The 14,015-nt window shown below is 42.4% G+C and overlaps 1 protein-coding gene across 1 annotated transcript in view; it reads left to right on the forward strand.

The window, feature by feature from the left end:
• zanl (zonadhesin, like) overlaps positions 1-14,015 on the forward strand; it is a 64,278-nt gene that overhangs the window by 25,590 nt on the left and 24,673 nt on the right. Inside the window, exons 33-53 of the mRNA XM_085436631.1 lie at positions 116-257; positions 658-854; positions 1,043-1,181; positions 1,645-1,761; positions 2,036-2,160; positions 2,594-2,739; positions 3,182-3,325; positions 3,455-3,562; positions 5,373-5,542; positions 6,111-6,313; positions 7,002-7,146; positions 7,413-7,606; positions 7,696-7,837; positions 8,006-8,250; positions 10,334-10,482; positions 11,597-11,725; positions 11,812-11,950; positions 12,150-12,291; positions 12,693-12,889; positions 13,078-13,216; positions 13,629-13,745. Coding sequence (XP_085292757.1) covers positions 116-257; positions 658-854; positions 1,043-1,181; positions 1,645-1,761; positions 2,036-2,160; positions 2,594-2,739; positions 3,182-3,325; positions 3,455-3,562; positions 5,373-5,542; positions 6,111-6,313; positions 7,002-7,146; positions 7,413-7,606; positions 7,696-7,837; positions 8,006-8,250; positions 10,334-10,482; positions 11,597-11,725; positions 11,812-11,950; positions 12,150-12,291; positions 12,693-12,889; positions 13,078-13,216; positions 13,629-13,745 — 3,229 coding nt within the window. The remainder of the gene's footprint in view (positions 1-115; positions 258-657; positions 855-1,042; positions 1,182-1,644; positions 1,762-2,035; positions 2,161-2,593; positions 2,740-3,181; positions 3,326-3,454; positions 3,563-5,372; positions 5,543-6,110; positions 6,314-7,001; positions 7,147-7,412; positions 7,607-7,695; positions 7,838-8,005; positions 8,251-10,333; positions 10,483-11,596; positions 11,726-11,811; positions 11,951-12,149; positions 12,292-12,692; positions 12,890-13,077; positions 13,217-13,628; positions 13,746-14,015) is intronic.

Below are 14,015 nucleotides of genomic sequence, written 5' to 3' on the forward strand. Positions count from 1 at the left end.
GTGTGTGCGTTCAGGGTGAAAATGTGATATTAGTAATAGTGGAATAATTTGAATATATGGTTTTAGATGGTCACACAATATAAAGCATCGTAACAAAGTGATTGTTTGTTCTCAGAATTACTTCAGGGACTGTGTCTTTGACTTGTGTGAGCTGGATGGTGCCAAGCCCATTTTGTGTGAAGCCATTGAAGCCTATGTCAATGAATGCCAAGATCGTGGGGTCAACCTTGGACCATGGAGGAATGAAACCTTCTGCCGTGAGTATTGGAAGGACAAATGATTTAATTTAGTAGTAAAATATCTTTAGGTATATCATTAGGTAAAAATCAGCTTGGCTGAGTAGTTGGGAGAAAATAACACAAAGAAGTTTATGTCAGTTTTGACTTGTGGAAGAGTACTTCATACGGGCTTCCTACTCACTAAAGTTAACCGAGGGAGTGCTGCTTTAGCATACCTAGTTGGGCAGACAATATATACCAAGAGGCTGCAGGAGACTGGGTTACCACCAAACTCAAACAATCTAGTTCCACGGAAGACAACACAGCTGGAAGTGCCAAAGACGTATCTCTTTTCTTGTGAAAAGCTGTCATTTTATATTTTAACCAGCACATACTTTTGTTTCCTATCACTAACTTCAACCTCTTGTGGTCTGCTTAGCACTGAGCTGTCCCCCAAACAGCCACTACGAACCTTGTGCAGATCCTTGTCAGGAAACATGCTTTGGAAAACCCCCCTCCTGCTCTGGTCCCTGCTCTGAGTCCTGTGTGTGTGATCCCAGCTATGTCCTGAGTGCTGGCAAGTGCGTTAAGGAGAACATGTGTGGCTGCAACCACACGAACGGCCAGTATTATGAGGTATGGTGAAGTGGGTCTGATAGGCCGGCAGTGAATCATTTGGTCCTTTGTATTTCAAGTCAGGTCACTTGCAGTCTCTTTATGTCCTCTCTAAAACAACATTTTCATACATACATGCATAAAAGGATCTACAAAGAATCATCTGTGCCTGCTATGCTTAATTGTCAATTTTGTTGTCTGTTTGTCAGCCTGGAGAGGAGTTTTTTGAGGAAGACTGCAAGCGAAAATGTTGGTGTGGTGCAGCTGGAATTACCTGTGAAGCCTCTGAATGCCCCCCAATGCATGAATGTAAACTTCAGGATGGAGAGCTGGGCTGCTATCCTACGAGTATGTTTGTAATGTTCACGCCTAAAAAAAACACAGCAAAGCTGTAGCCATTATATTCTAAGTAGGTTTCCAGATCTCATGGGTTGGACTGCCAACCTGAAAAGTTTTGCAACTGTGTTTGATGTGATGCTGTAGACTTTGTCAAAGTTCTCAAACGAGCATTTTCTATCCCTGCTCTAATATACATAATTAGACTGAGCAATGGAAGATAGAGAAGCACAACCCACAGGCGTCTTTTACTTTCAATAACAGTGAAATATTTATGTGTGTGTTGCTGTTATGTTTCTTTTGCTCTCTTCTGTACAGTTTGTCTATAACAACACTTGTTACATGCGATTCTTTATAATACAAAATCACAGAATTGCAGAAAATTTTTGTCTAGTCAGGAAATGACATATTCTTTGCATCTTTTTTATCATCTGTGTTTCAGTCTGATGTTCCTGATGTTTTTCCCCTCTCTCAGGTTTTCAGGATTGTGTAGTTTCTGGGGATCCACACTACAACACCTTTGACAAGAAGTACTACAGCTTCATGGGAACCTGTACTTACACACTGGCAAGAAGCTGTAGGAACAGCACAGGTACACACTATTTTGAGACATTTATTCATTAAGATGTTTGGGTTTCATTGCACCTGTTCTAGTCTTGCCACACCACACGCACAAATGAAAGTTTAAATGAGCTAAATTTACTCATTTATTATTTTCATCGCAAAGCATGACAGATGTTGTTTTCATTCACGTTAGCTGCAAAGAGAAGACACTGAATGTCAGTGGTGGTTTGTATGTTAATGCCAATATTCACCTTTAATATAAACACACAATATTCCTGATTGTCGTGGTCTTCCCTGTGCAGGCCCTTGGTTCTCTGTGGAGGCAAAGAATGAAGAGAGAGGAGTTGCAGGAGTGTCATACCTGAGGAAGCTATATGTGACAGTGGATGGAATTACTGTGACCCTGATGAAGAGCAGTAGAACACTGGTCAGTATGTGAATGAATTACTATCTCTTATATTTCCCATCTTTAAGTAAAATGTGTGCCAGCAGACATCCCACACAGTATTTGTATCATCACCATGGATGTCTTATGTCTACACATAACTGACATTTTAGCAAAGAACTCAAATTATATCTTTAGTTACTTTGTTGCTAACAGCATGTAAAAAACAAAACAGATTTTTCCCATTTTACAGTTGAATCTATGCCAAAGATAACACAGTGTGATAGGCATAAAGCAATGTCTGTCTTGCTTGTTAAAACTATACAAAGTCTGTTTTTGCCTGATATACTGCACATTGCACACTCTTTGTACTTTTATACTCCCTGACCTGTCCACCAATTAGACGTTTACACAGTCTGTTTAACATCTTTATATTCTTATGTTCTTAACATCTTTTTCTTCATCACTGAATCAGGTGAACGGAGTACGGGTGGCTCTGCCCCACTCCCCCTCTCCTCTCATGTCTATTAGTCTTGCTGGTCAGTTCATCACGCTTCAAACATCCTTTGGCTTGAGGGTGCGTTGGGATGGAAACCATTATGCCCAGATCTCAGTTCCCAGGTTAGTATAAATATTGGTTTGAACTATTTTGATATTGTAGAACTTCTTTTTATTTGCTTCACACATTCATACAATACACCTGACCACTGTCTCCATTGCTCCATCATTCTTTTTTTGATGACCACTTTCCTCCGATGCAACCATAACCTAACGATCTGAAGAAACTCTGATAGATAACGATCTAAACTGCTGAACATCACCAGTTGTTTTATGTATGTTGTGAAAACAAAGCAGTCCATTTGTGTGCATATTGTGGACTTATGCAACTTTTAATATATACTAACGATGCCCTGGTTTATTGTATCAGGGATCTTTGCATTCTCTTCATTTGTTTCTAGAATTACCAATAAAAGGCCAAGCAACACCTTATTAAACATTGCAAATATTCTTAAGCTTGTCTTATTTTAATCCTACATATCCTGCCTTGACTTTGTCCTACCAGCTCCTACTATGACCAAATGTGTGGCCTTTGTGGTGACTATGATGGGAACCCAGACAATGACTTCACTAAACCAGATGGCACTGTGGCAGGAAATAGTAATGACTTTGGGAACAGCTGGCAGACCAAAGACGATGAAGATGACTCGTGAGTTCCAACATATCTATCTTTCTGTCTTTTGGATTTCTTCTGGTTATGTCTTTCGTTACCTTGCTGTCGGACTCTTTCTGACAAACTGAAGAGGATGTAACTGTGTTTTGTATTTGTGTTGACCAGATGTACCCCAGGAACAAAGCCTGATCCAGACTGTGACCCCAATTTGGAAGCTGAAGTTGTAAAACCAGAGAAATGTGGTAAAATTACAGACCCTACTGGACCCTTCCGGTAAGAATTCACAACCCCTCCACTTTTGGTTATCGACTTGGTTAAACTGATGGGATTCCTGGGATTTTACAACGTTTTTTTCCTGACCTTATAAAATCATGAAATAGATGGCAGCATGCCTGGTAATCACCCAACTGACCTGTAAAATATGAATAAATATTTTCAATACTATTACTGTAATGCTGTAATGAACCCTTCTGGCACTGGGATGCCAGTTTCGTTCTTTGTCCCTCATTCTCAAATGCAGCAGCAAGTTTTTACCAATGACTTGCCAGTTTATCTCTATCTATCGTTGCAAAACACCTGGGATACCAGGTTCTTTCTATAACCCTCCTTTGCAAATGCCACAGTGAGCTTTTGGCACCAGGATGCCAAGTTATTATTCCTCATTTGCAAATGCATCAACAAGGTTTTCTACCCAGGAGATTCCAGTTTCCCTTCACCTCTATCCCTCCCTCGCACAATGCAGCAGCATGCTTCTTGGCACTAGGATGTCAGGCTTTCTTTCTCTATCCCTCCTTCACAAATGCAGTAGCAAGTTTTTAGCACCGGGTTGCCAGTTCCTCTTCCCTCCGTCCCCTTTTCACAAAAGTGCAGCAGCATGTTTTTTGGCACAGGAATGCCAGGTTCTCTTTCTCTGTCCCTCCTTTGCAAATGCACCAGCAAGCCTTTGGGCCCGGGATTCTGGGTTACTTTCTCTGTTCCTCCTGTACAAATACAGCAGCAGGCTTTTAGCACTGGGATGCCATGTTTTCTTTCTCTTTTCCTCCTTTACAAATACAGCAGAATTCCCTCCTTTTTTCACAAAATGCAGCAGCGTGCTTTTTGGCACCTGGAAGCCAGTATCTCTTCCCTCTTTCCCCAATAACTTGGATGCCAGGGTCCATGCATCTATCTATCTTTCCCAAAACATAACAATGCACATTCCTGACACCGTATTGCCAGTCTTTGTCTCCATATCGATCATTTTCAAACACAGCAGTAAAAGCTTTTACGAGCCGTCAAGCCATTGCCTGATGTCTTAAAATACAGACATGCATCCATCCAGCCTCCACACCAGTCGAGCCACGTTGCCACTCGATCAGGGGTTCTCCTCATTCATCTATTAAGGTCTTTCGTTGTCTGAAATTTGCTTTGATGTCTTCTCCCACCATTCCTTCGTAATTTTCCAAGCTCAACCACTCTACTCTCTGGAATCCTTGACCACCTTCTCTCTGCGCTTCTCTTTTGTCCTGCTTTCCTTCTTCCACCTCAGCCGGTAGCGGCAGATGGCTGTCCTTCCATGGGAATGGTTTTGCCAGAAGTTTCTTCCCGTTAAAAGGAGTTGTTCCTTCCCACTGTCGCCAAAGTGCTTGCTCATAGGGAGTCATATGATTGTTGGGTTTTCCCTGTAGGTATTATTGCAGGGTCTACCTTACATATAAAGCACTTTGAGGCGATTGTTGTTGTGATTTGGGGCTGTATAAATAAATTGAATTGAAAAATTGAATTATTCCTGCAGAGGTCTTTCACCTTTACAATGCACAGTTATTGCTGCTTCTAGGGGATGTCTTCTTTGGGGATCTGCCAGCCCAGGAGCCGCCGCCAGTCCACAGCGAGACCTTCCCCAAACCGCAGTTCAATTCATGTTTAAGCCATTCACCTTTATTCACTGGCCCCAGCTAGTGAATTGTTGCTAAACTTATGCAACAATTGTTGACTGTTTCACCACCAATTGTAGCTTTTTTGTTTGTTCGAACTCAGATTTTCAGTATATATGAGCCTCTGCCTTTTCCTACCTAAGCTAAGTGAGTGCTTTTCTCTGTTACAGGGAGTGCATCAGTGTAGTTAATCCCACTCCATTCTTCCAAAGCTGTGTGTATGACATGTGTCAGTTCAACGGCCAGCAGCACGTGCTGTGTGACCAGCTCCAGGCCTACACTGACGCATGTCATAGTGCTGGAGCCAAAGTCTACCAATGGAGAACTCCAGACTTCTGCCGTAAGTTTGAATCTGAGATATACCAAATATATCTAAATGATATATGATAGTTTAATAATAATATCAGCTGTTCTTTCTGAATATCATAAAGTATATATAAAACATAGTCACAGTGACATCGCCCATTGGCTTGATAAGCCCCATTCTGAAGCATAAATGAATAAAGACTTGAATAATACCTTTTCATTTTGGAAAAATGAGCCTTCAGCATTTTCCCTTTTAAATGGGGTGCATGCCATAGCTTCTCCATTTGGAAGTTGTCTCCACCTGTAAATATAACCACGATATATTACATCCTGCTCACCAACATTATAATTGAACTTATAATCATATTTATAATTGTATAGGGAGGAGAGTTTAAGATACAGTGCACAATGCTGAAACCAATGTAAAATATTCAATGCAGTTAATATTATCCTTGCTTTCATTTATGACACTGAGTTAAATCAATATGAGATACGTAGGTGCCCTGTCTTTGAATCATCCTACTACCCACTCCCTTCTCTGTTGCTATTTGTCCACCATTGTTCCCTCTCATTATTGTTCATCCCTGTGTTTGTCCACACAGCTCTGACCTGTCCTCCCAATAGCTCCTACTCCCTTTGTGTGAGTTCATGTCCTGAGACATGTCTTGGTGTGGTGGGACCACCTGGCTGTGAGGAAGTGTGTGTGGAGGGTTGTGAGTGTAACCCTGGCTTCATTCTCAGTGATGACAAATGTGTGGAACTGAGAGACTGTGGTTGTGTGGACCCCAGTGGAACCTATCACCCTGTAAGTGGAAACAGCCTCCAAACAATTAAAACCATATTCCATTTACCTTTAAAATGTGCTAAGCTCATGCTAACATCATTTTCAGTTCTCTTTATAACTTCAACAGGAGAGACGCCAAGAGACACAAAGACCCTACAGTACAAAAGAAATTAAAACTCAACTAAATTAAGGGTGCATAGACTGCAGAGAACTGTTGGCACATAAATATTGGTTTTACAACAAAGATTTTTACTTTCAACTTATCAAGCACAGGTTATATTTATTATACTGTATTATACCTGAATTTAAAAGACACTGGTGTTATAGAATTTGTATTTATGTCATAGCATTTACATACTGGTGCCACCACAATTAGCAAGCCCAAAATCAATAAATAAATGAGTAAAGGTTGGCCTAATTAGTTACTGGCATACAGAATCCCTGGTTTGCATCCAAATGTATATTTATCATTTTGATCTTTATATTCGTGTGATGTATAAGAGAGAATGTAAAAGGAGTCTGCAAAGAAAGGCGTCTGGACTTCTTTAAGTTGCTTGAAGACTTAAAGACTTAAAGAAGTCCAGACGCTTTTCTTTGCAAGCTCCTTTGACTACGATGACCTGGATGACTGAGAACCTTCACAGACATATAAGAGAGAATTACATGACAAAATTTTGATTGTTTTTTGCATTCTGTGTACATTTGTCAGGTGGGCGATGACTGGTACTTGGAGGGTTGTGAACAAAAGTGTATGTGTCACAGTGGAGGTCTGCTACAGTGTCATAACACCAGCTGTAACCCAACTACTGAGAGCTGCCAACTACAAGATGGAGAATATGAATGCCACCCTCTGGGTATGTTAATCACACAGCTTCACATAGAAATAGCTGCATGAATGCATGGATGTGGATTACAGTGTCAAGTGCTTTATCCGACTGGCCCTAGAAATGCAGTAAATAAATGCAGTCATTTTAGCAACAGGCGCTCCAAACCTCCACTGTCTCAACTGATGTTGTTAGTTTGGACTGAGTTTGTTAACACTGCATAATAACTTCCTACCTTTTTAGTTCCTGAAAGAGTATCTGCTCATTTTCCAGTAATCCTTTTTCTTTCTACCCAGACCTGTGTCCTCCTAACGCAGAGTATATAGAGTGCGGTCCAGCTTGCATTCCTACATGTATGGAACCCTCTACCAACTGTTCTGGCTCCTGCATCACTGGGTGTTTCTGCAAACCAGGCTTTGTCTTCAAAGGACGGCACTGCGTGCCACTGGACAAGTGTGGTTGTTTAGATGACAACAATAACTATTATGAGGTCAGATGTCCTAGTTAGTACTGTGTACAGTGTTCATTTAAAGACATACAGTATACTTTCTCAGTACTGATTGTTTTCATTTTATCCAGCCTGGTGAGATAGTATTTGGAGATGGCTGCACAAAGCTGTGTCGCTGTGTAGGGAACTACACTTTGGAATGTGTTGATAACTCCTGTGACCCCACTGAAGAGTGTCGAGAGGTTAATGGTGTTGCAGGCTGTTATCCTAAAGGTAATAATGTTTGTTGACTTTATTGTTGTTGACTTGATTTAATGCAGTGTAATAAATTACATCTGCACAAAGAGCACCTTGTGTTGTGCTTTACAGTCAGTCGGTATAACTTGATAGTTGACAGTGTGGAAATTACAATTTTCTTTTTCTCATATATTATTCCTTTAGGTACATCCACATGCATTGCATCTGGCGATCCACACTACACCAGCTTTGACAAACGCAAATATGACTTCATGGGCAACTGCAGCTATCTGATGTCTAGTCCATGCAATGACACAACTGTGCCCTACTTTGAGGTCCATACTGACAATGAAAACCGGTATAACAGGCCGACCATCTCCTATGTGAATGCCGTACATGTATACGCACAGATGATAAAGATCTCCATTCTCAAAGGTGGCACTGTGCAGGTAAGACATGAGAGGAAGAAACAGGATGTTTTGCATGTGAAAACCAATCACGCTTTCACGTTATCAGGCACTACTGCATTACAAACAAACATCATTCTGTGGTACAAACCACTGCACATGCTCAGGAACACTTCTGAAAACCACTGCAATTGACCATGGAAAGAAACTTGCACTTACACTTAACACTTAGTTCCTCCTACGCCGAGCGACGCATCGGGCAGCTAACAATCTCCATCGATGACGGTCAGGGGCGAATGTTTCAGCTTCGTCCCAGGCGATGTCGACTGTTTTCAGATCATCCATAAACATTCGACGTCATGTGATATTTGGTCGGCCTTGCTTTCGCTGGTTCTGCCAAAGGCTTCTTCCTGTTAAAAGACGCCTCTGTCACCAAAGTGCTTGGTCAATGGGGTCATATGATTGTTGTTTTTTTTCTCTGTATGTATTATTGTAGGGTCTATCTTAAAATATAAAGCACCTTGAGGTGACTGTTTTTGTGATTTGGGACTATATAAAAAACATTGAATTTAAATGAATTGAATTGGAGACGTCGGAGGACACCGGCAGCCTTCCCTACTTTGGAGTTTACATCTTGATCAGAGATCCCATAATTCGAGATGATGCTGCCCAGATATGTGAAATTTTCCAACTTATCAGCACGTTATTGGTTGATTATGACGGGAACATGGGCAGTTGTGTAGCCAACTCCGAGTACCTTGGTTTTCTTGGCGCTTATTCGTAATCCGACTTCCTCACCTCCCTCTGCAAAGCTGCAGTCCATTCTTGGAGGTCTTCCGTAGTCGAGCCCAGTAGGGGCCCAGTAGCCAATTCAAAGGAATAAGGCAAAGCACTTTCCCGGGTACCGACAGGAACGTGATGCCCCGGCAGTTGTTACAGTCACCCAAATCGCCTTTCGGGAAGTTTGGTGATAACACCTTTTGCCCATTCATAGGGTACACGCGATGTTGTCCAGCAGGCGTTTAGGGGTCTTCTAAGGGCGCCATCCAATCATCTGTCTGGACGCAGAACCGGGAGTTGGAGCAGAGACCACAAAAGGCGTATACAAACTGCTGGGGGACTCCATATTGACGTGGGATAGCCCATAGAGTCGGCCGGTGGACGTTGTCAAAAGCTTTCTTGAAGTCGTTGAAATTACCCATTCATAGGGTACATGCGATGTTGACCAGCAGGCATTTAGGGGACTTCTAAGGGCGGCATCCAACTGGGCTTCGTCGTCCTTCAGCATTGTGGGGAGGAACTCGTCCAGGCCAACATCGCTGTCTTGACTTCGCCGTTGCTAATTTTTCCGATATCGAAAGGAAGAAGATCCATGGAGGGTGCAAGTTCTTCGGCCTCGAACAAATGGAGTGGCTCGGGCTGGTTTAAAGTATCGCAGAACTGTTTGGCTCAACGTTGGTCTTGCTCAGCGTCAGTGAGGAGGACTCGTCCATTTTGTCTCGGATTGGGACAGAGCGGCCACTGCGAGCCCCTGTTAGATCGTACAATGCGATTTAATATTCGGGTATCGTTCTGGTCGACTGTTTTCTTGTGCATTCATGCCTTTGGCTTCGATCCACTTTCGCTTGCCATGCCGGCAGCTGCGTTTAACATGTCGGGCATGACATTTACAGACATCATTGGCATGAGAAATGGTAAATGGCCTGTATTTATATAGCGCTTTACTAGTCCCTAAGGACCCCAAAGTGCTTTACATATCCAGTCATCCACCCATTCACACACACATTCACACACTGGTGATGGCAAGCTACATTGTAGCCACAGCCACCCTGGGGCGCACTGACAGAGGCGAGGCTGCCAGACACTGGCGCCACCGGGCCCTCTGACCACCACCAGTAGGCAACGGGTGAAGTGTCTTGCCCAAGGACACAACGACCGAGACTGTCCAAGCCGGGGCTCGAACCGGCAACCTTCCGATTACAAGGCGAACTCCCAACTCTTGAGCCACGATCGCCCACTAAAGGAACGTTTCTTTTCAGTTACAGATAGTAATGTTGTGACATGGGTAATTAAAAAATGAAAATGTTGGCCAGATTTGATGTACTCTGCCTATTTTCCCATACAGGTTAATGGGACCAATGTCAATCTGCCACTGTCTCCGTCCCCTGGTATTTCTGTGTTCAAGTCAGGAAAACACTACACTGTCTCCATGAACTTTGGTGTGACGGTTCGCTATGATGGAAACGCCTTCATGGACATCAAAGTAATCGAAGAGTGAGTGAAGACCAAATTCATGGTTTCCTTATAAAGTGGTGTTTTAATCACAAGTTCACCAGTCCAGAAATCTACATCCATACTGATACAACTAAAACTATATGTCATGCGCCGCGGCGCGCATGCACAAAAGGATCCAGATGCAGACTCCGCGCTAACAGAAAAGACACTTTATTGAAATAACGAAAGGCGACCCGGGAAAACTAGAGAGCAAAACAAGAAACTAAAAACCCGGGGAATAATGACACGAGGAAGCCAAGATCGGGACCATGGGAGGCTGCAATAGAAAGGGGAGATGATTACTAGGGAGCCGGAAAGTAGGGAAAACACATCAGGACTGAGTTAGAGTAGGGGGCTTACGATGGAACGGGACTGTGGGAGCTCGGGAGGGAAGTGTGGCAGTCCGTGAGCAGAAAGTCCGTGGAAATAGCGAACGGGCCAGATGATGCACCGAGTGATCCAGTTGAGCCGGAGGACAGGCAGGTGGCAGACGCCGAGTCGAAACCTGGACACAAGTAGGCAGATTAAACACAGTTCCAACCAGAAGGGAATGCACGCTTTCATGGAAGTCTAGTTACCACTGTGGGGGGACTAACGGACTGGCGTGGAGCCTTCCATCAGTGCCGGGTTCAGTAGATCTCCGTGTAGTCACCGTGATGGAGAACAGATGTGCCGGTGATAGCCCGGGGGTGTGGCTACCCGAGCGTCACGCATTCCTCAGACACAGGACCACGGACCATGACACTATAACACATTTTCATATACTGAACATGACTGCTTTATCTGTAAGGAGTAGTAAGGTGATAAAGGCAGAGATTAATGACACAGCTAGGATATTTTATTTAAACAATTTAGCAGGGGCAACACAAACAGCTCCCTCAAAATTTCAAGATAAAATCACACAAAACTTCTAATTTCCTGACTAGTTAATTCTATGCTGATGCTATCAAACACATCAAATGTACATGTCTGATCTTTTAGTCTTACTAATGTGTGGGGTTTAGTCTACTGCTGAAAAGAAACTTGGCTGCAATTAAAACACGTTGTAGTTCTGGCTTACTTGTTAGTCTTTCTTGCATAAGACTCTAACACAATCATTTTCTGCAATCTGCAGCTATCAGAACAAGCTGTGTGGCCTGTGTGGCAACTATGATGGAGATACTAAAGATGACTTCCGCAAACCAGATGGAAGCTTAGCTGAAAATGCCAATGACTTTGGACACAGTTGGAACATGAATCCAGAGTGAGTATTGCAGAGATGCAAGTGTAAAGAAACATTTACCATTGACAAAAGACAAATGTTCTTAAGATGATGGTCTGTCTTGACAGATGTAATAAGAAACCCAACACTACGATCCCTGGGTGCAATGAAGAAGAACAGGAACTGTATGAAAGCTCTGGATATTGTGGCATTCTGCTGGACAAAAATGGACCTTTTGCTGTGTGCCATCCCAAAGTCAACCCCAATGTATGTTCATGTAAAGGATAGTGCACATATAATAAACAAATGTGGAACCAGTCCTTATTCTGAGCTTGTTGTATTTGTCTATGTGTGTGTGCATTCAGGGTGAAAATGTGATATTCGTAATAGTGGAATAATTTGAATATGTGGTTTTAGATGGTCACACAATATAAAGCATTGTAACAAAGTGATTGTTTGTTCTCAGAATTACTTCAGGGACTGTGTCTTTGACTTGTGTGAGCTGGATGGTGCCAAGCCCATTTTGTGTGAAGCCATTGAAGCCTATGTCAATGAATGCCAAGATCGTGGGGTCAACCTTGGACCATGGAGGAATGAAACCTTCTGCCGTGAGTATTGGAAGGACAAATGATTTAATTTAGTAGTAAAATATCTTTAGGTATATCATTAGGTAAAAATCAGCTTGGCTGAGTAGTTGGGAGATAATAACACAAGAGAGTTTTTGGTCAGTTTTGACTTGTGGAAGAGTACTTCATACGGGCTTCCTACTCACTAAAGTTAACCGAGGGAGTGCTGCTTTAGCATACCTAGTTGGGCAGACAACATATACCAAGAGGCTGCAGGAGACTGGGTTACCACCAAACTCAAACAATCTAGTTACACGGAAGACAACACAGCTGGAAGTGCCAAAGACGTATCTCTTTTCTTGTGAAAAGCTGTCATTTTATATTTTAACCAGCACATACTTTTGTTTCCTATCACTAACTTCAACCTCTTGTGGTCTGCTTAGCACTGAGCTGTCCCCCAAACAGCCACTACGAACCTTGTGCAGATCCTTGTCAGGAAACATGCTTTGGAAAACCCCCCTCCTGCTCTGGTCCCTGCTCTGAGTCCTGTGTGTGTGATCCCAGCTATGTCCTGAGTGCTGGCAAGTGCGTTAAGGAGAACATGTGTGGCTGCAACCACACGAACGGCCAGTATTATGAGGTATGGTGAAGTGGGTCTGATAGGCCGGCAGTGAATCATTTGGTCCTTTGTATTTCAAGTCAGGTCACTTGCAGTCTCTTTATGTCCTCTCTAAAACAACATTTTCATACATACATGCATAAAAGGATCTACAAAGAATCATCTGTGCCTGCTATGCTTAATTGTCAATTTTGTTGTCTGTTTGTCAGCCTGGAGAGGAGTTTTTTGAGGAAGACTGCAAGCGAAAATGTTGGTGTGGTGCAGCTGGAATTACCTGTGAAGCCTCTGAATGCCCCCCAATGCATGAATGTAAACTTCAGGATGGAGAGCTGGGCTGCTATCCTACGAGTATGTTTGTAATGTTCACACCTAGCATTTTCTATCCCTGCTCTAATATACATAATTAGACTGAGTAATGGAAGATAGAGAAGCACAACCCAGAGGTGTCTTTTACTTTCAATAACAGTGAAATATTTATGTGTGTGTTGCTGTTATGTTTCTTTTGCTCTCTTCTGTACAGTTTGTCTATAACAACACTTGTTACATGCAATTCTTTATAATGCAAAATCACAGAGTTGCAGAAAAGAAATTGAAATAATACAAAATTTTGTCTAGTCAGGAAATGATATATTCCTTGCATCTATTTTAATGCCAGTATAAGTCCAAAGCAGCAGTGAACTGCACTGTTATTAGGTAATTGTTCTACAGTGGCTTCATCTGTGTTTCAGTCTGATGTTCCTGATGTTTTTCCCTCTCTCAGGCTTTCAGGATTGTGTAGTTTCTGGGGATCCACACTACAACACCTTTGACAAGAAGTACTACAGCTTCATGGGAACCTGTACTTACACACTGGCCAGAAGCTGTAGGAACAGCACAGGTACACACTATTTTGAGACATTTATTCATTAAGATGTTTGGGTTTCATTGCACCTGTTCTAGTCTTGCCACACCACACGCACAAATGAATGTTTAAATGAGCTAAATTTACTCATTTATTATTTTCATCGCAAAGCATGACTTATATTGTTTTCATTCACGTTTGCTGCAAAGAGAAGACACTGAATGTCAGTGGTGGTTTGTATGTTAATGCCAATGTTCACCTTTAATATAAACACACAATATTCCTGATTGTCGTGGTCTTCCCTGT

Source organism: Copadichromis virginalis, linkage group LG3 (genome assembly GCF_057382275.1).
Source record: "Copadichromis virginalis isolate Kocher_CV1m ecotype Utaka linkage group LG3, C_Virginalis_male_GT1.1, whole genome shotgun sequence".
Taxonomy (NCBI): Eukaryota; Metazoa; Chordata; class Actinopteri; order Cichliformes; family Cichlidae; genus Copadichromis; species Copadichromis virginalis.